Source organism: Myotis yumanensis, unplaced genomic scaffold (genome assembly GCF_028538775.1).
Source record: "Myotis yumanensis isolate MYYU_CA2020_CCGP unplaced genomic scaffold, mMyoYum1.0.hap1 SCAF_2, whole genome shotgun sequence".
Classification (NCBI taxonomy): domain Eukaryota; kingdom Metazoa; phylum Chordata; class Mammalia; order Chiroptera; family Vespertilionidae; genus Myotis; species Myotis yumanensis.
In genome coordinates this window covers 26,644,418-26,671,278 of record NW_027223753.1, presented here as the reverse complement: position 1 = coordinate 26,671,278, position 26,861 = coordinate 26,644,418, and the positions used below count along the sequence as shown (strand labels likewise).

Here is a 26,861-nt window from a genome sequence, read left to right as displayed (position 1 = left end):
AATGCTTAATGTTTAAGAATGTTCACTGAAACATTATGTGATAACCAAAAAGAAAAAAAATTGTTTAAGTATGGTACATATTAAACATGTACTGGTATAGAAAATTGTCCTAAATATATTAAATTTAAAAGTAAATTACAAAAGAGCATATATTCGAACTTTAAGAATACACAAGAGGCCCTACTCCTTTTGGCTCAGTGGATAGAGCGTTGGCCTGCGGACTAAAAGGTCCCAGGTTCGACTCCAGTCAAGGGCATGTACCTTGGTTTTGGCACATCCCCAGTAGGGGGTGTGCAGGAGGCAGCTGATCAATGTTTCTCTCTCATTGATGTTTCTAACTCTTCTGGGGAGTGACAAAGGAATTAAGGGCAGCTGGGGGCTTTTACTTTTCCCTTAAATCTTTATGCAGCATTAGGTATTTTGCCTTGAACATTGCTTTTATAGTTAAAAATGATTTTTTAAATTTAAAGTGTTGAAAGTTTTGCTACCTACAGAATTGTTTTAAAATATATTTTTATTGATTTCAGAGAGGAAGGTAGAGGGAAAGATAGAAACATCAATGCTGAGAGAGAATAATTGATATGCTGTCTCCTGCATGCCCCACACTGGGGATCAAACCCACAACCCAGGCATGTGTCCTGACCGGAAATTGAATCGTGACCTCCTGGTTCATGGGTCAACACTCAACCACTGAGCCTCGCTGGCTGGGCTACCTACAGAATTTTAAATCAATGCAGTTGTCAATGGAATAATACGGAGTTATTTTTTTAATGTAGTAAATATGTATTTTACATGGAAAGATAGGTATTATATAATTAGTGAAATAAGCAAGTTTTAGCATATAATCTTGACACTTTTTCTAAAACTGTACTTATATGTACATATCATACAGATAAATTCTTTAAGTATATATCCCAAAATGTTAACCTAGAAAAACATAGTAATCAAGTATAAGGGTATGTGTGACAAGTTTTCATCTTTTATTTTCTCTTATTTTACATTGTTCTAATTTTTTGCAATTAGAATGTATTCCTGAATTTCATGGGCAATTAAAATGTTATTCATTTTCATTCTCTCTCTCTCTCTCTCTCTCTCTCTCTCTCTCTCTCTCTCCCCACACTAGAGGCCCGGCCTGTGCCCTCTCGCAGTCTGGGACCCCTCAGGAGATAACGACCTGCTGGCTTAGGCCTGCTCCCGGGTGGCAGAGGGCAGGCCCAATCCCTAGGTGCAGCCCCTGGTCGGGCTCAGAGCAGGGCCGATTGGGGAGTTGGGGCGCCGCCCCCTGTCATGCACAGAGCAGGGCAGATCGGGAGGTTGCGATGCCACCCCTAGTCACGCTCAGGGTAGGGCTGATTGGGGGGTTGGGGCACTGCCCCCTGTCACACTCAAGGCAGGGTCAATAGGGAGGTTGCAGCGCCACCCCCGTCACGCACAGAGCAGGGCCGATCAGGGGGATGGGGCGCTGCCACTGTCACACTCAGGGCAGGGCCAATGGGGAGGTTATGGCTCTACCCCGTCACACACAGAGCAGGGCCCGTGGGGGGGGGGGGGGGGGGAGGAGGTTGGGGCGCCGCACCCTGTCACACACAGAGTAGGGCCCGTGGGGGGTAGGGGGGTTGGGGCGCCACACCCTGTCACACACAGAGCCACAGGGTGATCAGGGGGTTGGGGAGCTCCCCCGTATCAGGCACAGAGCAGGGCTGATCAGGGGGTTGGGGCGCCTTCCCCTGTCACGAACAGAGCAGGGCGGATAGGGAGGTTGTGGCCCCGCCCCCTGTCACACACAGAGCCGCAGGGTGATCAGGGGGCTTGGTTGCTGCCCCCTGTCACGCTGATCCCAGTGCCGGGAGGCCTCGCTGCTCCGCTGATCCCGGTGCTGGGAGGCATATTACCCTTTTACTATATAGGATAGAGGCCTGGTGCACGGGTGGGGGCCGGCTGGTTTGCCCTGAAGGGTGTCCTGGATCAGGGTGGGGGTCCCGCTTGGGTGCCTGGCCAGCCTGGGTGAGGGGCTGATGGCTGTTTACAGCTGGTCACACCCCCTTCAGGGTGGGGGTCCGCACTGGGGTGCCTGGCCAGCCTGGATGAGGGGCTGAGGGCCGTTTTCAGGCTGGCGGGTGACTGAAGCTCCCAACCTGTCCTTTTTTTTCTTTTTTTTTATTCTGGGCCAGCTTTAGCTCTGAGGCCTTGGCTGCTGAAAGCAGGTTTCTGGCCTTTGTTTACCTTCTGTATTGAAACAATGTTGCGGTTCGGCTGGCTGAAGCCTGGCTGATTGAAAGCAGGCTTCTGGGGTTTTGTTTAGCTTCTATATTTGTTACAATGTTTCTTAGAGAGCAGCTGAGAGGCCGGCAAGGCAGGCGGGGAACCTGGCTTCCTCCGTCACTGGAGCAAGCAAGCCTCCCTGTTCACGTCAGCTGCCTGGCTGCCAGCCGCCATCTTGGTTGGCAGTTAATTTGCATATCTCAATGATTAGCCAATGGGAAGGGTAGCGGCCGTACGGCTAATTACCATGTTTCTCTTTTATTAAATAGGATATATATATGTATGTATTTTTCCAAAAATCAGATAACTACAACAAGCAATTAACAATGAGATTACATGGTCTATTCATTTTCTGCTTTATGCATTTAAACATCTTAAGCTTCCTTAATGAGCATGTATTAACTGGAGTCACAAAAAAACAAAAAATAGTTTCGTTATTTTAAGGTACTTTATATATTTTAAAATACACATATGAAAAAAAGCAAATTAAAGATAATGAAATCACAAATACAAATACTCCCGTTTTATACAATCATATACCATATAAATGCAATTCCCAAGTTAAACCATTCATTCTGGTAATAGTGGTTGAGCGTTGACCTATGAACCAAGAGGTCACAATTCGATTCCTGGTCAGGGCACATGCCCGGGTTGTGGGCTTGATCAGCCGATCAATGATCTCTCTCTCATCATTGATGTTTCTTTCTCTCTCTCCCTCTCCTTTCCTCTCTGAAGTCAATTAAAAACATTTTTTTTAAACGCCATACATTATTGTGCTGGTTAATATCACACACTGAGGTTATTTCTTTGGGAGCAAAATACTATGAAGTAAGTTACTAGACCCCCCCCCCCACCCCCCAAAAAAAGGTACTAAAAAAAACACATTAGAGCCGGAACCGGTTTGGCTCAGTGGATAGAGCGTCGGCCTGTGGACTGAAAGGTCCCAGGTTCGATTCTGGTCAAGGGCATGTACCTGGGTTGCAGGCACATCCCCAGTAGGAGATGTGCAGGAGGCAGCTGATCGATGTTTCTCTCTCATCGATGTTTCTAACTCTCTCTCTCTCTCCCTTCCTCTCTGTAAAAAATCAATAAAATATATTTAAAAAAAAAAAAAAAGAAAGCTCTAAACCATAAGAAAGTAATTTAAAAAAAAAAAACAAAAACAAAAACACATTAGATAAATCAGACGTAACACAAAAGTGATGACAGACAAATACATCAGTAGTTCCCAATCTAGCTAGGTTGCAGAAATATTGGTAAACCTGAATAAACCTGAAATCAAGATATGACTAAAATATAATTCATTCTCAACTTCCAAAAATAATATATTAAAAAATTTTTTATATATAGGACAATAACAAGACCTGCAAAAACTTTGGAGGAAATTATTTTTTCACAGAAACCTCATAGTCATATATTAGACTGAAACTAGGGAATCAAAACTCAGTGGTGCCCTGATTTGGTTCAGTGGATAGAGCATCCGCCTGCGGACTGAAGGGTCCTGGGTTCAATTCCGGTCAAGGGCACATGCACAGGTTGCAGGCTCCATCCCCCTTATTCTCATTGATGTTTCTCTCTCTCTCCCCCCTCTCCCTCTCTCTCTTTCCTTTCCTCTCTGAAATCAATAAAAATACATTTAAAAACAAAAACTCAGTGGTGTGCAGTTTTCTTCACCATAGTGTTTTGCTTTATATTTTAAGAAAAGCATATGACTTTTAGGCTGCAATACTGTTTAGAACATGGCAAATGGGGAGAGACCAAGATGGCGGCATAGGTAAACACCAGAGATTGCTGCCGCAAACAACCACTTCAAAAATACAACTAAAAGACGGAACGGACATCACCCAGAACCACAGGAAGGCTGGCTGAGGAGAAACTCTTCAACTAGAAGGAAAGACAACAGCATACCGAGGCTCAGAGGAGGCGCAATGTGGAAAACATAAAGGTGCGGTGGTGCGCATGCAAAGCGGGCTGGTGGCTGAGGGCGCGGTTGTTGTTTTCAATCAGGAGGGAGTCTCAGACTCCAAGCTCCAGATCCGGGCGAGTCTCTAGGGACTCAGAATCAGACGGGAGAAGTGGGATTGTCCGGCATCAGTTGGAATCTGAAGGCAGCTTTCTCTCTGAGGTTTGCAGCGGCTGCCGGGGTTCTGAGAAGCAGAGCCTCTGGGAAGGGACTGAGAGCAGCCATAACTGCTCCCTTCGCCCGCCCTGTTGAGCCCACCCCACCCAAGCCCTGCGCAGAGCCATTTGCCAGATAGCCTCAGGCAAAGGCTAGATTAGCACCTCTCCAGAGGACAGAAGTTTTCCCACGCAGACACAGCTGATTCTCACAGCCAGTTGTCGGCCTGGTGGTCAAATCGCTCTAGTATTAACTACAACAATCAAGGCTCAACTAGAACAAGACTGTGCACAAAGACCACAAGGGGGTGCACCAAGAAAGCATAAAAAATGCGGAGATAAAAAAACATGACAGAAATGGAGGATACAGAGCTAAAAACGCAATTTTGAGGGCTTGCAATAATGGGCTAGAAGCTGCCAATAAACTTGATGAGAGCCTCACGAAAACTAATGAGACCCTCGATGCTATGATAAAGAACCAACTAGAAATTAAGCATACACGGACTGAAATAAAGAATATTATACCCAATAGCAGACCAGAAGAGCGCAAGAATCAAGTCAAAGATTTGAAATGCGAAGAAGCAAAAAACACCCAACAGGAAAAGCAAAATGAAAAAAGAATCCGAAAATACGAAGATAGTGTAAGGAGCCTCTGGGACAGCTTCAAGCGCACTAATATCAGAATTATAGGAGTGCCAGAAGATGAGAGACAGCAAGATATTGAAAACCTATTTGAAGAAATAATGGCAGAAAACTTCCCCCACCTGGTGAAAGAAATGGACTTACAGGTCCAAGAAGCGCAGAGAACCCCAAACAAAAGGAATCCAAAGAGGACCACACCAAGACACATCATCATTAAAATGCCAAGAGCAAAAGACAAAGAGAGAATCTTAAAAGCAGCAAGAGAAAGAGACTCGCCGAAACCGGTTTGGCTCAGTGGATAGAGCATCGGCCTGCGGGCTGAAAGGTCCCAGGTTCGATTCCGGTCAAGGGCATGTACCTGGGTTGCGGGCACATCCCCAGTAGGGAGTGTGCAGGAGGCAGCCGGTCGATGTTTCTCTCTCATCGATGTTTCTAACTCTCTATCTCTCTCCCTTCCTCTCTGTAAAAAATCAATAAAATATATTTAAAAAAAAAAGAGAGAGAGAGAAAGAGACTCAATTACCTACAAGGGAATACCCATACGACTGTCAGCTGATTTCTCCACAGAAACTTTGCAGGCCAGAAGGGAATGGCAAGAAATATTCAAAGTGATGAATACCAAGAACCTACAACCAAGATTACTTTATCCAGCAAAGCTATCATTCAGAATTGAAGGTCAGATAAAGAGCTTCACAGATAAGGAAAAGCTAAAGGAGTTCATCACCACTAAACCAGTATTATACGAAATGCTGAAAGGTATCCTTTAAGAAGAGGAAGAAGAAAAAGGTAAAGATACAAATTGTGAACAACAAACATGCATCTATCAACAAGTGAATCTAAGAATCAAGTGAATAAATAATCTGATGTACAGAATGAACTGGTGATTATAATGAATCAGGGACATAGAAAGGGAAGGGACTGACTATTCTTGGGGGGGGAAGGGGAATGGGAGATTCGGGAAGAGACTGGACAAAAATCGTGCACCTATGGATGAGGACAGTGGGTGGGGAGTGAGGGCGGAGGGTGGGGCGGGAACTGGGAGGAGGGGAGTTATGGGGGGGGGGGGGGAACAAATGTAATCTGAACAATAAACATTTAATTTAAAAAAAAAAAAAAAAGAACATGGCAAATGTTAAATGTTTTGAACCTGCTAAATTTGCCAAATGCTGTACAACACTGGTGGTCCGTGAGGTCCGAAAGGTTGGCAACTGCTGCTCTAGGAGACTCATAATGCATTTTAACATATAAAAGACACAGTAAAAAATATTTATCCCAATGTTATGTCAATTTCTATTAACACAATCCTTATTTTGAGAAATACATACATATATGTGTATATGAACAAAAGTGAGTTTAGGAAATGCTGATATAGGAAAATTAGCAAGGGCTCTGGAATCTGAAGACTGTGCCACAGCTTACCAGCTGTGTGACCCTGGCAAAGTTACTTAATTTCTGTGGGCCTCAGTTTTTTACCTGTAAAATGAAAATAACATCACCTGCCTGAGTGCTTAGCACATAAAAGCTGTTTGGTGCCGAAACCGGTTTGGCTCAGTGGATAGAGCGTCGGCTTGCGGACTGAAAGGTCCCAGGTTCGATTCCGGTCAAGGGCATGTACCTGGGTTGCGGGCACATCCCCAGTGGGAGATGTGCAGGAGGCAGCTGATCGATGTTTCTCTCTCATCGATGTTTCTAACTCTCTATCTCTCTCCCTTCCTCTCTGTAAAAAATCAATAAAATATATATTAAAAAAAAAAAAAAGATGTTTGGTAACTTAAACAGTCTCTCTAATTTTTCACATAATGGTTTGTATACTGACTTTATATCAGCAATGCAAATTTTAGGAATCTATTTTTTTATACCATCTTGTTCAAGGTTTCCAGTATGGTGTCAATTATATACAAAATAAATGCTTAAATCTTGCTAAGCAATCCTAGTAGAAAAAAAATCATTACTTTAAATATTTGTAGAATATAAGTAACCATGAAAAATTCTTAGAAAACATAAAAACGAGATTCTATTCAGATAGTCAAGATATAAAGAACAATAAGACTTTATCCCTGCTAGGAAGCAGCATAAACTGGTTGACCAAAAAAAAGGTCTCTGTTTCTTGATAAAGACTGGTAAGAAAGACTTGTTTGTTACCCTCAAGAAGTCTAGTCAGAAATTTAAGGAAGGGAGGAGATAAAAGATCAATAAATATTGAGTACCTATTAAGTGCCAGGGATTATTCTAGGGCTAGGCACTGGGTAAACAAAACAGTCAACAGCCTCACATGCTTACACTCCAGGCGGGAAGACAAATAGACATACCAGATAGTAATCAGTGACTTATAGAAGTAGTTAAAAAAAGAAAAAGAAAAGTATAAAACCATGTAAGACAATGGGGAAGTGGTATTTTAGATAAGATAGTCAAGGAAGGCCTCTGAGAGAGGTAACAGGTGTCTAGAACTGAATGAAAAAAAAGCACATTTCAGTTTACCAATGCCTTTACAATCTTGAAGTGGCACTTTCTATTTAGATTTTTTTGTTAACGTTGTTCAGAAAAGGATGCTCAACTGGTAGACACAGAAATCACCAGAGGGTCACAGTATATAGCACAAGACTGGATGGTACCACAGTAAATAACATCACCAAAGTTCCCACTGCTTCCCAAATCAGATTTAAAATGTTTTGGTCATATGCACTACAAAGCTAATTTTTGCTATTATTAACTACCTGTCATCTAATTTCTATTTAGACATCTCCCAAGGGAAGGCAGCACAAGAAGAGAAGCTAATGCATTAAAAATCATTTAAGCCCTAGCCAGTTTGGCTCAGTGGATAGAGCATTGGCCTGCAGACCAAAGGGTCCTGGGTTCAATTCTGGTCAAGGGTATGTACCTTGGTTGCAGGCTCCTACCAGACCAGGGCACTGGGTCGGGTGTGTGCAGGAGGCAACCAATCGATGTGTTTCTCTCACATCGATGTTTTTCTCTTTCCCTCTCCCTAAAAATCAATGGAAAAATATCCTCATGCGAGGATTAACCTCCGCCCCCCGCCCCCCCCCCCCCCCCCCCCCCTGCAAAAAAATAATTTAAAACAAATGAAAAAAAATCACTTAAAATAAATGAATAACCCATTAAGGTCTTCAGGGCCATCAACCTGAAGGAATTAGGAAAACTAATCTTCCCCCATCTCAATATTTCCAAGCTATTCCAATTGTTAGTTGCTAATTCTTCCTCAATACTATAATGGATCCTAATGTGTCCCTCCATCAATACTACCCTTCTTTTCACACGTGTAAATATGTACATTATTATAGAAATGTAGGCTAAGTTGATGAGTAATGTCTCCAAGAAATAACCTAAATCTCCTATCTTGTTCCTTATACACTGTACTTTCTTAATGGTAAAGGTACTTTTTAACATACTAGATTTTATATTAGATGTTCCTTTTGAAGTATTCACCTCTTATTATTACACTAGAGTCCCGGTGCACAAAATTCATGCATGGGTAGGGTCCCTAGGCCTGGCTGGCGATCAAGGCCAATAGGGGTCTTCTGGCTGCTGGTCGGGGCCTCCCTTCCCCGAGCTGCCGGCCAAGGCCTTTCTTCGTTCCCCGCCACCCCCTGGTGGTCAGCACACATCATAGCGAGCAATGGAACTCCCAAGGGAACACTTTGCATATAAGCCTTTTATATATATAGAAAGTCCCTACAATATAATTCATTTAACAAATTAGTTTTATATCCCAGCACTGTAGTAATTGCTAGTTAAAAAGTATACAAAAAAGACTAAACAAGAACCACACTTCTGTTGGCTTACTATTGAATACAAGAGACAAACATGGAAACAAATATTCTGGCACCAAACTTATGTATGAGATAGTATTGGAGTATACTAAGTGAAAGAACCACCTTTCAGTTAGCTGAAATCAAAACACAGTTCTGAAAGAGTATAAATATTTCAGCCAGGTCTTAAAGAATAAATAGGCAGATGGGGAAGGGAAAACCCTGGAGTTAACAGGCTGACTGAGAAATAAGGTGAAAGTGGACTAAAAAAGCTGGAGTGAGAGCTGGAGAGGGTAAGAGGGGTCCAGAATTCTAAATGCCTTTGTATACCAGGCTGATGAGTCTGAATTTTACCTTGTCTTTGGGGCAAGAAACCACTGAAGAATGTTATGGAATAAAGTGACTAACAAGATTATACTTAAAATTTAGAAAGAGCGCCAAAATGGTTTGTATATAAGGCCAGTCAGAAGGCAAGGAACCTTGGCCAAGTGGCTCAGTTGGAGCATTCAAGTATTGTCCTATACACCAATAGATGTTTCTCTCTCTCTCACTCTCTTTCCCTCCCTTCCTCTCTTTCTCTCTAAAAAATCAGTAAAAACATATTCTCCGATGACGATTTTTTTTAAAAAGGCAATGGAGGTTAGTGACAAGGATATTATAAAGCCTGAGCTAAAACAGTGACAAGAAAAATGAGTTAAAATTATAAGATAGATCCTGGCAGGTGTGGCTCAGGGGTTGAGGGTGGACCTATTAACCAGGAGGTCACAGTTCGATTCCCAGTCAGGACACATGCCTGAGTTTCAGGCTTGATCCCCAGTAGGGGGTGTGCAAGAGGCAGCCAAACGATGATTCTCTCTCATCATTGATATTTCTATCTCTCCCTCTCCCTTCCACTCTGAAATCAATTAAAATACATATATTTTTAAAACCATAGATATACATTTACACAATAAATATTATGCAGCTATAAAAAAGAAGGATCTCTTACCCTTTGAGACAGCATGGATGGACCTGAAGGTTATTTTACTAAATGAAATAAGCTAGTCAGAGAAACACTAATATCACATGGCCTCACTTATATGTGGAATCTAATGAATAAAATAAACTGACAATTAAAATTGGACCAGAGACATGGAACAGACTGATAGATCTCAGAGGAAAAGTGGAGAGGGGGGAGAGAAATTAATCAAAGTGCATACATGCAAAGCCCACTGACACAGACAACAGTATGGTGAAGGCCTGGGGTGGGGGTGGAGGCCAGATGGCGGAGGGAAACGGGATATCTGTAATACTCTCAACCATAAAAATAAATTTAAAAAAATAAGTATGTACAAAATCGAAAGAAAACAAATAACTAAGAGGAAATATAGTGAAATCAGAAAACTTCAGAGGAAGTGACATTTGCACTGGGCCCTAAAGAAAGAATATTTGCGATGCAGAACATGAGAGAAAAAGATAGAACAGCACAATAAGAGGGAAAGACAGCCCAGCGAGCATTGAGGGTCAAACCTATGAACCAGGAGGTCATGATTCAATTCCCAGTCAGGGCACATGCCGGGGCTGCAGGCTCGACTCCCAGTAGGGGTGTGCAGGAGGCAGCCAATCAATGATTCTCTTGTATCATTGATGTTTCTATCTCTCTCTCCTTCACCCTTCCTCTCTGAAATCAATAAAAATATATTTAAAAAAGAGGGAAAGACATAAGAATGCTTAATGACCTGAGATTTTGTTAAAATAATTCTATCCTTTTGGGGATCAATCGGTTGATAAATACTTAAATGAAAGCTTAATATGTGTCTTGGATCTTAAAGAATCAAATAAAAATTAAGATCATCTTTCCCGAAATAATGCACTTGGAAATTCACAGGCAAAATATTAATCACAGAAGCAACTGAGACCACACTTTGGTCGTCCATGAACTCCAAATACCCTTGACTAAGTTAAGAGTAGGATTAGAGTGAGGGGACTGGCTAGGTAAGAGCTGAAAAGTAAACTGTGGGCAAGGTTGTGAAGGCTTTTTATATTCCAAGGCTAGGAAATCTTAAAAACTGAAGACAATTCTGAGGGCATTGGTTTTTTAGTCCACACAACAATGAATTTACATAAAGGACAATAAGTACTATTATTACTCCATTTGCAAATTAGAAAACTAAGGTTTTAAAAAAATACATGCCCAAGGTCACAAAACTAGTTTACTTAAATGGTGAACTATGCCTAACTTAGACCCTTTGTATTCAATCCCTATTCTAGGAAAACTGAAATACATATATGCAGTACTCATTTATTTTAACTATTTAAAAATTTACAAAGTTGCCCTGGCCGGGTGGCTCAGTTCATTAGAGCGTCATCCTGTATACCAGAAAGTTGGGGGTCCAATTCATAGTTGGGGTGCATAAGGCAATGGTTCTCTCTCACGTTGATGTTTCTGTTTCTCTCTCTCTCTATCTCTCTCCCTCGCTCTCGCTCTAGCTCTCTCCTCCCTCTCTTCCCCTCCCTCTAAAATCAATGAGAAACATAATCTCAGGTGAGGATTTAAAAAAGAAAATGTTACAAAGTCACTGTTTGTATAGAACCTAAAAGTGTCTCATGTAAGCAAGGTTTACTCATTAAACTACTTTGCCTGATATTCTCAAAGTATAATCATTCACCTAATAACTTTGAGCTTGTTAATGAAGACTACTTTAAAAGTCCTCAAAATTTGTGTTACAAATAGAACAACCAGTTGTAAAATTTCAGGAATCTTGGTTCCCAAAATATAGCAAAAACTTGAGAGAATGTCATCAATTATTTTCATAAAAACAAAGGGAAGACTGTTTTCTAGAGTTTATCTTAATCCACAATATCTGGAAGACAATATTTTCAGAAAAAGAACTGAGGAAAAGAAAAAACAAAAAAACACATCCCATAGTCACTGAATACAACTGTTCACTACAAGTTCATCTAGGTATTATTTTCTTAGTAATTATTACTTCTGCAATTTTGTTTTTATCATCTTCACAAACTCCTGACAACTGAAAACATGCCCAGAAGAGACAAGCTTCTCTATCCTTTCATATGTTAGTTTATTTCTTGACTTGGTGCAATTCCAAAAATAAAACCATTTCTTTTAAGTGCTGCAAAAGATGGAGAGAATATGGTCCCAATCTGTTGCAGGAGGAATCTACTTGGCACAACCTAAGTCTCTAGGACATTTCTAAACTAAACACCTGATGAAAATACATTTATGGCAATTAAGCATCCCAGACAACACAGGTCAGGCCTTCATGATAATGTAATGCTACTACCTATCTTTACATGTTATGTGCTCCCAACTTGAGTACTTAATGCAATGTCAGGGATACCCACAACCAGGGTTCCTTAAGAGGATGGATAAATCTTATTTTACCTTTCAAGTGTGAAACCAAGACCCCTTAAACAAAACATGGTTGGTAAAATTTTTCCTGCTTCATCATAAAATTAAAAATTTTTTTCTGGCCCTGGTTGGTGTGGCTCAGTTTGTTGGAGCATCAACCCATGCACCAAAAGGTGGCTGATCTGATTCCCAGTCAGGGCACATACCCAGGTTGCTGGTTCAATTCCTGGTCAGGAGGAGTGTGGGAGGCAAACGATCGATGTTTCTCTCTCACATAGATGTCTCCATGTCTCTCTCTCTCTCTCAAATTAATTTTTAAAAGTTGAAAAAAAAATTTTTTTCCTGTATCTGGTGAGCAAAAACACACTAAGTTGACTTTATCTACTGGAAAAAATGTGACAAAAATGTTGTGATAAATATTATAAAGAGTTGTATATAAACTTTCTATTTCTACTGTGTGTATAAAGCATTACCAGAAGATAAAGGTCAGAAAGCAAAATACAATTTCACAGTCATAGTTTTACCCAAGGTTATCAGCTAAAAAATGGTAGAGTCACAATTAAGATCCAACTAACAACCAATTCCACCTGCTTTCTACTATAACATACCATCACAGGAAGACCTTTTCTTCATTTATTTGTCCAAAAAATGTTTTGGGAAAAACTTTAGGCCAAAAAAAAAAAAAAAAAAAAAAAATCAAAGAAAAGCCCTGGTTGGGTAGCTCCACTGGTTAGAGCGTCATCCCCACATGACAATGTTGTGGGTTCAATCCCAGGTCAGGACACATACAAGAATCAACCAATGAATGCATAAATAAGTGAAACAACACATCAATGTTTCTCTGTTTATCTCTCTCTCTCTTCCCCTCCCCCCCTTTCCTCTCTTTTTAAAATCAGTATTTTAAAAATCGTATAATACAAAGACTTTCTTTTTAAAATTCTTCTGTACCTTCACATCTTTAGTTTATGACTAAGATTCAAGACATTAAAAGATTCATTTAAAATAAAATCTAAGCTACAAACACTAGCATAAAAAATATATGCATAATATCCTCTGATAAGCTTTAATTTGACTCGTTACATCCATTCTTATTACCTTTCTAGAAAGACAAGTCAAGCTTAGAAGTCTTACCCCAAACCCACAATTCTTCCACCCTCCTCTTCACTACTCCTTTTCCATTTAGCTCTTTCTCTCAAAACATTCTGTGTTCCCTGAATGCTAAACACACACACAACACTCACAGTTTTTCATCTTTTCAGCATAGGGCCTTTTCTGATCAGCCTATCTAAAGTGGCCTTTCCCAGTTACTTCCTTCTAAGCACATACTGTACTCTAGAGTTAATCTTTTCATTTATTTTTACTTGTTAATTGTCGGTCCCATTAGGATGTCCCATGAGGACTCTTCCCTCAGCACTGTTTCTACACCTCCTTTCCCATCATTACCAAAACTGCATTGGAAATTCTGTTATTTCCACCACCTCCTCCCAACTATAAGCTCATCAAGTGTAAGCGCTGTCTTAGTAATGTTTCCTCAGCACATCGTAAAGTACCTGGCACTATCCTATGGAGTCAGTAAAAGTTAGGAGAACAGATGTATGTAGTAAGTACAAATGATCATTACTAGTGAAGAAGCAAAGAACAATTGCAGTTTAACACTTCACAGTGCAAGGAAATGCTACAGGTTATAGAATAAAAATTGGAGTGATACAATGTATGGAAAAGATTAGCAAGGACAAAATTCCATTCAGAGATGAGGCGCTTCTGGCTCAGCAGACAAGAAGGGGAAAAAGTAACCAAGCAAGTCAACTTTTTATTCTCCTCCGGACCAGTAGAGCAAAGTGTTCCCCCAAATTATAAATTTGGAGCACCGCAATTTATTCAACAAAGTCAACTATTCGTTAAGAGCCCAAATGCCAACATAGTATGATTATTTTACATGCTCTAAGGTATACTGGATAAGGAGCAAAGGGTTAGCTCTGAAACCTGATATAACAGTAGAAGAAAGGACAATGGCATGTCTTTAAATTTATAAGGGGCTCAAAAACATTGAGAAAAATCTCGGTGATCATGGAGACTAAACTAAACATAAGAACAAATACTAATCATAGGTTAAAACCAGTAGGGCACAGACACGGTCATACAACTGCCAAAGGAGAGCACACTCCACATCCTTCCTGACTTTCTTCTACTCGGAGATCCCAATAACCACTACCAGGCTCACCAGCCGCATTTACCGGAGCAAAATCCTCAAAGGAATACAGAAGAGTCGAAAGAACGCCTTAAATGTTTTTTGTTCGTGTGTGTGTGTTTCAAAAGCGCAAGAAACCCTCCACCTAACCAGAAAGCCCTAGACGCCTTTCAAAGAACTGTCACGCCTTTTAGGGACCCAGGAGACGCTGACTCCAAAGATAAGTCTCTAGCCCCAACACCCATCTCCGGGTTATTGCGAAAACAAAAGCAAAACAAAACAAAACAAAAAAACAGGCTTTCCAGTTTGGAGATCTGCACTCCACTCAAAAAAAGGACCTCCTGGCAGAAACGGGCAATCCATCCCTCCGAGGGCAACGGCGCTCCAACCACCCAGCCGGGCACCGGCAACGGCGACAGGGCACGGCCCTTGCAGGGAACCGCCGGCGCCCTCCGAGCTCTAAGCCTGACCCGGCGCCACCCGCCCCGGCGGTAGCTCAAGTCTGGCGGAGGGGGGGCCCGTGGTCGAGCTTCCGAGCTGGGCCTTCCCGGCCCGGGGGCGCGGCGAAACGGAGGGAGCGCCTTCCAGTCCGGCCCCGGCTACGGCCAGGGATCCGGGGCCTCTTCCCTGGCCTCCCCACCCCGCCGCCCCAGCCAACCCGTCAGCCCTTCACCTGGCAGAAGCTCCGACAGTAGTTCAAAGATGAGACCTCCGACACCTCTTGCTCCCTCAGCTCTGTCTCCAGCTGCCATAGGCACGGTCGCAGTCCAGGGGCTCCCGGCGCCGGAGATGTGGGGCGCTGACTCCGAGCCAAGGACTCAGTCTCGCTCCGGTCTCCCGCTCCGGCCCCCGCCGGAGCCTCACCACCAGCCCCGGCGGCGGCAGCGGCGGCGGCGTCTCCCTTTCCATCCGCCATCTTCCCACGGCCCAGCAGCGCGTAGGCAACCAAGCCACGTGACTTGGCCTGGCCACGCCCCCGGTAGGCCGCGCGCGGTGACGCGCAGCCTGGCGACGCCGGCGCCGGCCGGATGCCGTCACTGGGGGAGGGACGCTCCTCCCGTCCGCGGCCTCCCCGACGGCGGGCCTGCCCACAGCCTGACAACTGGCCGGAGCGGGTCCTGCCCTAGTCAGCTCATCCAAAGCCTTACAGTCATGGGTCAACAAGCCGACATGCCTGTAGACATCATCTAAAATATGAGCAGGATGACATTGGAGCTGCGATCGGAAGAAGAGCCTTGGAAGGAAAATAAGGAAAGATTGTGAGACCTAAATGAAGGCTAGTTCTGTGGGAACGTGATTTAGAACAGAGAGGTCATTACAAGTCAGCAGGGAAAGGAAGAACTCTTACATATACGGCGCTGAGACATTTTTTTCCAAAAGGGAAAAAAGGAAATCAATGATTCTCATCATTGATGTTTCTATCTCTCTATTCCTCTTCCTCTCTGAAATCAATAAAAATATATATATTTTTTAAAAGGACATTACAAAGGACATATAATATACTATTTATTATTCCATACTATAATTTTTAAAATATGTCTTTATTGATTTTAGAGTGAGGAAGGGAGAGGGGCAGAGACACAGAAACATCGATAAAAGAGAAAAATCTATCAGCAGCCCCCTGCACGCTCCACACCAGGATCCAGCCAGCAACCCAGGCATTTGCCTTGACCAGGAATCCAACCCGTGACCTCCTGATTCATGGGGTCGACTCTCAACCACTGACCCACACCAGCCGGGCTCCATGCTATAATTTTTAAAAACATACAAAACAAATGCTCAACTAGTAAAAAATATTAAAATAAGAGGATGCATAGAAATGGCATATATTGCTTTCAAAATGGAAGTGCCCTGGGGAAGGAGGGAAGGAGGTGTAAGAAGCACCTGTATTCTTTTTTTAATCAGAAGCCAATATTCAACCAATCACACCAGACGCATTAAGCACCTATTATGTTCTGGGCACTTTCCCAGGTAATAGAGATTCAGAGGAGCATGGATTTTAATGGATCAATGTGGCTAAATAGTAATGTGTTAGATGTGGGTAGTGGATACATGTTGTCTGTAATATCATTCTCTGTACTTTTAAAAAATACAAATAATTGTCCTAGCTGGCTTGGCTCAGTAGATAGAGTGTTGGCCTGGGGACTGAAAGGTCCTGGGTTTGATTCTGGTCAAGGGTACATGCCCTGGTTGCAGGCTCAATCCCCAGTAGGGGGCATGCAGGAGGCAGCCGATCAGTGATTCTCATCATTGATGTGTCTCTCTCTCTCTCTCACCCTTCCTCTCTGAAATCAATAACAATATTTTTAAAAAAATACAAATAGCCCCTAACCGGTTTGGCTCAGTGGATAGAGTGTCGGCCTGCAGACTGAAGGGTCCCAGGTTCGATTCCGGTCAAGGGCATGTACCTTGGTTGTGGGCACATCCCCAGTAGGGGGTGTGCGGGAGGCAGCTGATTAATGTTTCTCTCTCATCGATGTTTCTAACTCTCTATCCCTCTCCCTTTCTGTAAAAAAATCAATAAAATATATATATTTTTTAAAATACAAATAATTTTTGCAATACAAATAATTAACACATTGCAGACAGATCATGAGAATTCTTGCTTCATATTACACAGTGTTTTACAAAGTATCGTACTTTAAAAAGATATTACCTTGTAAGAACAGGTAATAAATAACTTCAAAATGCAATGGGTATTTAATTTTAAAACGTGCCTTTAACATTTATGTAAAATGTTTTTTGTACTCGTTCAATAGAAACTTGTCTGGCCACTGGGTAAAGCTAGCAATAAAACTACTGGTCCGCAATGTGTTAAGTTCTTTTTTTAAAAAGGAAAAATCAGTGTGTCTGGAGTATGATGCAAGAGAGAGAAAAAGGTAGAGATGAGGTTGGAAAAGAAGAAAAGGGCCATATCATGTTAAGTGGTGGTGTGATATCATCTGATTAACACGCTTGCTGTTGTATGCAAAATAGGTGGTGAGAGGCAAGAATGTAGCATTTATCAATTACGTATGTATTTTATAATTTATCTAAACATCCCTGTCTCATCAAATACCCAGGTATGTACAATAATAATTAAATTCAGTCATCTTTGATATTTTCCCAATATTTAGTCATAAAAATCATAGCCCTATAATGTACCTTTTTTAATTTTACTATAAGGGTATGTTTATCAAGGTGGAAGGATAGGACATGTTTTATCTAACAGTGTACTGTGAGCTTGGTTATAACTTCTAAATAGACATATGGTATGTGGGCCTCCATTTGTGCTCTTGCTCCCAACCCTATGAATAATAAGAACAAAGCTGCTAACTTTCACCACTGCTCTGAAATCCAGACTCTGCCTCCTAATTTATCCTTTATCAGGGGTCCTCAAACTTTTTAAACAGGGGGCCAGTTCACTGTCCCTCAGACCGTTGGAGGGCCGGACTATAGTTTTAAAAAAAAAAACTATGAATAAATTCCTATGCACACTGCACATATCTTATTTTGAAGTAAAAAAAACAAAACGGGAACAAATACAATATTTGTATTTGCATGTGGCCCGCGGGCCGTAGTTTGAGGACCCCTGCTTTAGATATCTAGTAGGCATCTTACACAAAACATGTTTAAAACAGCTCCTTTCCAAGTAAATGACCCTCTATTCATCCAGTTGCTTAAGCCAACGACTCTGAAGCCATGCTCAATTCCATCCTTTCTCTCACTCTCCACATCTAATCCAATCTCTAGATTGAAAATATATTCTCAAATATAACCTTTTTTCTCCTCCTCTAGCCCTACCTCTTAATACCTCCCTTCTAAACTTACATAACCTTTCTAGTGGACTAGCTATTTCTGTTCTTGTCCCCCTGTAATCAATTCTCCATACAATAGCCATATTATAATTTTAAAACAATTCAGGTCTTATCGCTCCCCCTGCTCAAAACATTCCAGTGGCTTTCCCTCAGCCTTACCAAGCCCATAAAGTCCTACTGAACACCTTTCCAAACTCACTTCCCACTACTTCATCTCTCACTGGGCTCCAGCCATATTGGCCTTACCATTCTTAAACAAGATAAGCCCATGACTTTCTTACCTACTCTTCCCTCTCTGGGGAACCCTTCTTTATTATCATTTCATTCAGGTTCAGGTATCACCTCAGAGAGGTATTCCCTGATGACCCTATTTATTTATTTTTTAAAAATATATTTTATTGATTTTTTACAGAGAGGAAGGGAGAGGGATAGAGAGTTGGAAACATCCATGAGAGAGAAACATTGATCAGCTGCTTCCTGTACACCCCCTTCTGGGGATGTGCCTGCAACCAAGGTACATGCCCTTGACTGGAATTGAACCTGGGACTCTTCAGTCCACAGGCCGACGCTCCAGCCACTGAGCCAAACTGGTCAGGGCCTGATGACCCTATTTAAGATACCCTTGCTCTCCTTTCATTTTTTTCTCACTTTACTTGGCTTTACATTATCACTCTTTTATGTGTCTTTCCTTGCTAGAAGATAAATTCTTTTTTTTTTAAGGTTGAGATATCATTGACATAGAACAAAAGGTAAGGTGATTTGTTTTATTCAATGCTGTACCGCTAGAATCTGGTACAGTAGTTCCTGGCATATTGTGGGTACTCAACATTTGTTGTTGTGGAGTTTTTTTGTTTTGTTTTTTTAAAGAAGAAACTAAAATCTTATGGCTAATCAGGGCAATATGCAAATTAACTGCCAACCAAGATGGCGGCCGGATGCCAGGCAGCTGAAGCGAACAGGAGGCTTGCTTGCTCCAGTGATGGAGGAAGCCAAGGTTCCCCCGCCTGCTGCTGCCGGCCTCTGAGCTGCACTCTAAGCAACTATGTTGCAATTATAGAAGCTAAACAAAGCCCAGATACCTGCTTTCAGCAGCCAAGGTCTCAGAGCTGGAGCCGAGCCTCAGAGCTAAAGCCGGCTCTCAGCTCCAGTGACAGCCATAGAAGGTAAATAAATCCCAGAATAAAAAAGAAAAAAAGGAGAGGTTGGGAGCTTCAGTCACTCGCCAGCCTGAAAACAGCCCTCAGCCCCTCACCCAGACTGGCCAGGCACCCCAGTGGGGACCCCCACCCTGAAGGGGGTGTGACCAGCTGCAAACAGCCATCAGCCCCTCATCCAGGCTGGCCAGGCACCCAAGCGGGACCCCCACCCTGAACCGGGACACCCTTCAGGGCAAACCAGCCAGCTCCCACCAGTGCACCAGGCCTCTATCCTATATAGTAACAGGGTAATATGCAAAATGACCCTAACAACAGAAAGACTGGGAATGACTGGTCACTATGACACACACTGACCACCAGAGGGCAGACGCTCATTGCAGGAGCTGCCCTCTGGTGGTCAGTGCGCTCCCACATGGGGGAGCTCTGCTCAGCCACAAGCTAGGCTGATGGCTGCCAGTACAGCAGTGGTGGTGGGAGCCTCTCCTGCCTCCTCAGCAGCGCTAAGGATGTCTGACTGCAGCTTAAGTCTGCTCCCCTCTGGCAAGTGGACATCCCCCGAGGGCTGCCGGGCTGCCAGAGGGATGTCTGATTGCCATCTTAGGCCCAATCCCCCGGGAAGCAGGCCTAAGCCAGCAAGTGGTCATCCCCCAAGGGGTCCCAGACTGCGAGAGGGCACAGGCCGGGCTGAGGGACCCCCTCCCCCGGAGTGCACAAATTTTGTGCACCAGGCCTCATATATATATAGATAGATAGATAGATAGATAGATAGATATAGATATAGATAGTTGATTTTTAGAAAGAAGGGAGAGGGAGAGAGAGATAGAAACATCAATGATGAGAGATAATCATTGATTGGCTGCTTCCTGCACATCCCCTACTGGGAATCGAGCCTGCAACCCAGACATGTGCCCTTGACCAGAATCAAACCTGGGACCCTTCAGTCCAAAGGCCGACGCTCTATCCATTGAGCCAAATGAGCTAGGGCAGAAAGATGATTTTTTAATACAGTGTGTGCAGATTCTCTTTGGCCTTGACTCCTTATGTCTGGTGATAAGAATGTTCTTTTCCTCCAGGTGCAGGGAGGTCATCTATTTTTCTCTTAGTTGAATTTATTGGGGTGACACTGGTTAACAAAATTATGCAGGTTTCAGGTGCACAATTCTGCAGCATATCATCTGTGCACAGTATTGTGTGTTCACCACCCCAAGTCAAGTCTCAGGTCCATCGCCATTTTTCCCCCTGTATACCCTTTACCAACTCCCTCCATCTTCCTCCCCCAGCAATCACCACACTGTTGTCCACGTCCATGAGTTTTTTCTCTTTTTTGCTCTACATCTCCACCTACCCCTCCCCCCAGTCCCCCCCTCCCTTCTCCCCGACAGCTGTCAACCTGTTCTCTATCTATGAGTCTGGGGTAGAAATTAGAGACTTTATTTTAACTTGAGGGAAGCTAGAGAGTATGGGTACAGATACAGGAAGGTGCATAGATTTGGTAGTGAAAGATTTGGAAATTGCTGCCTGAGTTTTTGAACATTTTTTTCCTCCATGAAATATGAGATAAAGTCCACAGCCGACAGTGAGATGGGGGAGGAGAGGCACTATTGGACATTTGAGGAGAGAGAAAACCTTTGTTAGAGTTGTTTCAAAGTGAGATAGGAAAGTAAACTTATTAGATGTGTGCAGGAAGATTGTAGGGCAGTGGTGAGCGGCACTCATTTGTTTAACAAATATTCATTGCCAGTCTACTATGTTGCTAAGTATCTGTCTGTCTATCTATCTATCTATCTATCTATTTTGGTGCCAGAAACCCATGAGTCTACTATGTTTCAGGTACTGTCCTAGCTAGAGTTGGAAATGCGTCATGAATACAAGAAGTCCCTGGGTTTCGTATTCTTTTTCCCCAAAAGTTACAATATAGTTAATTTATTTGCAACTTTCTTTAGTCATACTCCAGTTCTAAGGTTACTCGCATTCCCCCTTGATTGAAGCTGGGTATTTCTCAACACGCCATTGGTAACACAATTACAAGTGATGATTTAGGGTATTTTCATTTTTCAGATTCACCTATTCAGATTCAAAAAGCATTGTGGATCCGTACTATGGTTGTGGCATTTCCTCTCAATATAGGCGAAAACAGAGTTCTGGGGTCAAATCCCAGTTCCACTGCTTATTAGATATGTGCTTCTTCTATGTTATTTAATTACCTTGAACCTCACTTTCCTCATCTTAAGGTAAAATGGGCATAATAATAACATGTATCTTATAGTAATGTTGTGGGTCTAATGAAATATATTTGAAGTGTCCAGAACAGGGCTGGACACATAGTAAGCACTCAATAAACATTATTACTATTGTTTCTATGAAGTTCAGACTCAGAATAATTTTAGCTTCTCTTATTGTAGACCCCCACACATACTGACTTCGGAAACAATTTACTTTAAAAAATATTTTTATTAATTCAGAGTGGAAGGGAAAGGGAAAGATAGAAACATCGATGAGAGAGAATCATTGATTGGCTACCTCCTACACACCCCCTACTGGGGATTAAGCCTGCAACCCGGGCATGTGCCCTTGACCGGAATCGAACCTGAGACCCTTCAGTCCGCAGTCCGGCGCTCTATCCACTGAACCAAACCAGCTAGGGCACAATTAACTTCTTAAAAAATTGATTTAAAATATTTTTAAATGTTTTCATTTATGTCAGAGAGAGGAATTGAGAGGGAGAGAAACACCAATGCAGAGAGAAGATCATCCATCAGCTGCCTCCTGCACATTCCCCTACTGGGGCTTAAGCCAGCAACCTGGGCATGTGCCCTGACTGGGACTGGAACCATGACCTCTAGGTTCATAGGCCAACCTCAACCACAGAGACACACTGGCTAGGCTTAATTGATTTTAGAGAGAGAAGAAGGGAGAGAGAAACATTGATTCATTGTTCCACCCATCTATGTATTCATTGATTGATTCCTGGATGTGCCCTGACTGGGGATGGAACCCAAAACCTTGGTGATTCAGGTCAATGCTCTATCCAGTTGAGCTAACTGGCCAGTGCTGGAAACAATTTATTCTCATGACTGTCCTCTGAGTGACAAAGTGATCAGAAGTCAGACCCACAGTGTGCATCACTAAAGGAGCTGTTTTGGCCAGAATTTCTCATTTGCAAGTTCAAGAACTTGATTCTCTCATTTCATCTCGGTAGTGATTAAGTCACAAGAGCCCAATTTACTAATTTACTCTAAGAAATATAATGGCTTCCCTGTAGAAAAGTCAGTTTGGGAAACAAAATTAGCATCAGAAGGATGCTTAGGGAGCATAGAATTGGTATAAAGGCAATTAGAAGATCTTAAATCACCCCCGTTTTAACACTCAGGCTTCCTCTCATAATTATTTTCTATTCTTTCTCTTTCTCCTCCTAGAAATCTAATCAGGTGAGATTTCAAATCCTATTAATTTGTCTTTGGGAAATTATCTTCCATCCATTTTTTCTCTGACCCATTTCCACTTATTCATTCCTGGGAATAAGAACATATAAGTAACATAGTATAGTGTCCTCTAAAGGTCTGAGGAGAGCATGGAGGGCGAGAGTAGAGGCCAGCTGAGAAAGCAGTGTTTGTACTCCAGAACCTCCCCATAACTGATTCCCCATAACTGTCGCCACTCCCTCCCAGGTCTTCTCCCTGGGACCCCAAGAGAATTGTGTTTCTTCCCCAGGAGCTTAGTGTTGCATTCTGGGAGGGAGGCTTTGTGGCTGTGTTCTGATGAAGGATCAGGGGACCCAATAGCAAAAAACCTCAAAAGAGATAACAACTCAAAAATCTCGCAGAGGCTGTTTCAGTTGTTTTCCTCCTGCCAGAGATTTCCCCTGGAGAATTAGTCTTTGTTCTTCCTTTTGGGGATTTTATACTGTTGGACTTAGGGAAGGGGCGATTCCTTGATTGTACTACACCCTTACACAAGTCCCACTCTTCTCTTGCTTGGGCTATTGTAAGAGCGTCCCAGCAGGTATCCCTGCTTCTAGGTCACCCCACTAGCTCCCTGAGATTCATCTTCCTAAATTTATCTCCATCGCTTAAAACTTTTCATACCTTTTTTTACTTCAAATACAATAAAAATCAGCCTGGCTTCTAAGTCCAACCATTTATCACCTGTTAGTCCTAAGAGCACAAAGTCCTTGCTAGCTCCCCAAACATGTCACCACTCCCACCATCCCCATTCTACACAGTTTTCCTGCCTCTGTGTTTCTGATCAATTTGTCACCTTTTACTGGAACTCCCTGCCATTTTTACTGAATGGAATTAAGAGATAGTACTTATCCAGTCTAAGTAGAGTGGTCCCCAGCTACATTTGCCTTCCTTCAGCCCTTCAAATGCTAATGTTCTTGTTGTCCTCTCTACCTGGAACATAATTCACCTATCCAGCTCCCTCTCAATTTTCATGGTTCTTCTCTTAAAGTAGGTCCCTTGCTTTTCTCTCTTCTGGCATCCTGTTCTGCCTTCCTTCGTAGTATACACCACAATCTTTAATGATTCGTTTAAGTATTCATTTATTTGTTTAACCTCCCACACACACGCACACACACTAGATTGTAAACTTGCAGATTGTGTTCATGTCTGCTTGTTTCCCACTCCATTTCAGTGCCTAACACTGTGCCAGCACAAATATTTGCTGAATGCACGACTTAAAATCCCCTATATTCTCAATCTCTTCTCTGCTTTAACTTAAACCTAACTCTCCCTCAAAGACCACTTCTCCCAAAGACTTTCTTCTCTCTTTTGTTCACTTCATAGGTTGGTATCTGGTGGCACAGAGTAGTTGCTCCATATATTTAATTACTACAAAATTTACTTGCTTTTGTCCTTTTCCTTTTTTTAAAAAAATATATTTTATTGATTTTTTACAGAGAGGAAGGGAGAGAGTTAGAGAGTCAGAAACATCGATGAGAGAGAAACATCAACCAGCTGCCTCCTGCACATCCCCCACTGGGGATGTGCCTGCAACCAAGGTACATGCCCTTGACCGGAATCGAACCCGGGACCTTTCAGTCCGCAGGCCGACGCTCTATCCACTGAGCCAAACCAGTTAGGGCTGTCCTTTTCCTTTTAATCTAATGACTGGTTAGAAAGATAACCCAACAGTGTAAAAAATACTCATCCTTCAGATAGACTGAGAGTAAATCTGCTACTGACTAGCTGGTGGTCTTGACCAAGTGTTTTTCTTTAACTTTTTTCAACATTAAGCTTCTTAACAGAAGTGGTCAGAGGTGCCAGGTTAGGTTGGCCTAAGGCAGTGATGGCGAACCTTTTGAGCTCGGGCGTGTCAGCATTTTGAAAAACCCTAACTTAACTCTGGTGCCGTGTCACATATAGAAATTTTTTGATATTTGCAACCATAGTAAAACAAAGACTTATATTTTTGATATTTATTTTATATATTTAAATGCCATCTAACAAAGAAAAATCAACCCGAAAAATGAGTTGGCGTGTCACCTCTGACACGGCGTGTCATAGGTTCACCATCACTGGCCTAAGGAGTTAGTCTACACTGCCCCCTAGAGGACTTTTGTTTCTGGGATGGTGGACTGAATCCTAGGAATGTTTAAAAGATCTTTGTGAATTACTCCGACACCCTGGAGAGAGAGAACTTCAGCCAGAGATGACCCCAGCACAGGCAGTGGGGCCAGCTCGGGCCTGAACAGTTGGAAAGTTCAGCGATCTAGGGGAGGGCAGCACAGACTTCAACAAAGGACAGCAACTCATGAGTAGAAGAGTGACAGTGGTAGTTCCAGTTATTTCAGAGAACTGGGGAGGAGACCTCATTGATTAGAGCTTGGAGATTTGGGATATTGCTAAATGTTGGATATATTTGTGTTCGTTATACTTAGGTGAGATCAGAGGTATTTCTGAGCCACATATAAAATGAAGATATATAAAAAATGAAAAAACAGGAAAAAACTTAAAAATAAATAAAATGAAGATAATAAATACCCACCTGTCAGAGTTGTTGTGAGGATCCATTAAGAAAATAGATTATATAAAGTGCAAATATGGTGCCTAATACATAATAGATGCTCAATAAATGGCAACTGCTATTATTTTTCTTGCAAATAATAAGGCAAACTTTCCACCTTTTTTATGCCACATGACAAATTTATTCTTTAATAATAAAGAGAATCAGAAAAAAATGGATTGAAATAAGAACGTGGTGAAATTGAAGCGGGATTTTTGGACTGGAACACGCGGTGTTCCCCTGGGCAGGATGGTTCCCGGGCTCTTTGTCCGTTGGAGTCGAAGAATGAATCCACAGACGGGAGATAGTACAGCAAAAGTGGACATTTATTAAAGAACAAGCACAGACCCCCATGAGGGGGAGGGGAAAGAGTCCCACCGAGTTCCCTTTTCCACGGTTTATAAAGGGACACGGGGCATGTGAGGTCCTCCCCTCCTTCCTTGTTTTCCTATTCCCTTTGGGCTCTCTTCTTCTCCTTCTGGATGAGGGGCTTCCTTCCTTTATTTTGTAAATACAGACCTTCCTTATTCTATGGAAATGTACCCGTTGCAGCTTTTCAACTCCCCTATTCTATGGAAATATACCTGCTTCTGCTCTGCAACCCTGTGCTTCTTCCATGGTCCCCTTAATTTCTAAAATTTCCTAAACCTGTCTTTTTCACCCCTAAAAATTCCTGTTTCAAAACTATGCACTGTTTTGTAGACAGTCCTTTGCTTTTGGGTTTAATAATAAAATACAGACATTCTGTTAATTAAATGTGTGTAGTTAAATATATTAAAAATCCACTAATAGATGATAATGTAATTAAGTGGTTACCAGGCGAGGGGTGGGGGATAGAAATTGATCAAGAAAGGACACACACACACACACACACACACACAAAGAAGGGGCACACAGAACCTCTTGGAATGACGGAAATGTTCTATCCATTATAATTCTATCGAATGTTCTATTCAATCAAGAAAGCTTATCTTAATTGTGGTCATGGTTACATGTATATATACTTTTGTCAAAATTCATTGAACTGTACACTTAAGTAGATGTTTTATTGTCTATAAATTATACTTCAATAGAACTCATTGTTTTAAAAATCCAATATTTTCATGTTTCATTATTTTAATAATTATTTTATTTAAATTAATTTGAGTAGTAATTAAACTTGAGATTATTTTTTTATTATTCACCAAGTTATGGTGCTACTCAATAAAAGTTATTATGCTGCTCAAAGAATTCCTGAATATTTAACAATTGGCTTTTGTAAGCCCATATGAACTGACTCCAGCCCTATATTTCAGAATGCACATAATTGTTAGGTTTAACCGAAGAAAGGCACCAGAGTCCAAATTAAAAGCAGAATGCACTGTTTATTCACGAGGCAGATGCTCTCGGGTGAGGTCCGCGTGAGCACGGGGCCGGGGGAGTCACACCCGCCTATGCCTGGCAGAGCTTCTTTACGCTACTGTTGGACCAATCCGGTTTATCTGAGGCAGCTTGTGGCGGGTGATTTATGAGCGGGAAGTTTGTACATCTGCACCCTGGCCATCCTGATAAGTCTCGGGTGGTCATTCATTG

The 26,861-nt window shown here is 42.2% G+C and overlaps 1 protein-coding gene across 2 annotated transcripts in view; it reads right to left on the bottom strand.

Moving 5' to 3' along the window:
- RLF (RLF zinc finger) overlaps positions 1 to 15,245 on the bottom strand; it is a 77,783-nt gene extending 62,538 nt beyond the window's left edge. For both annotated transcript variants that reach the window (XR_011470228.1, XM_070404813.1), the window contains exon 1: positions 15,003 to 15,245. Coding sequence is in view for 1 of the 2 variants with exons in the window: in XM_070404813.1 (XP_070260914.1) it covers positions 15,003 to 15,245 (243 nt within the window). In the remaining variant the exon portion in view is untranslated. The remainder of the gene's footprint in view (positions 1 to 15,002) is intronic.
- Positions 15,246 to 26,861: the final 11,616 nt, after the last annotated feature.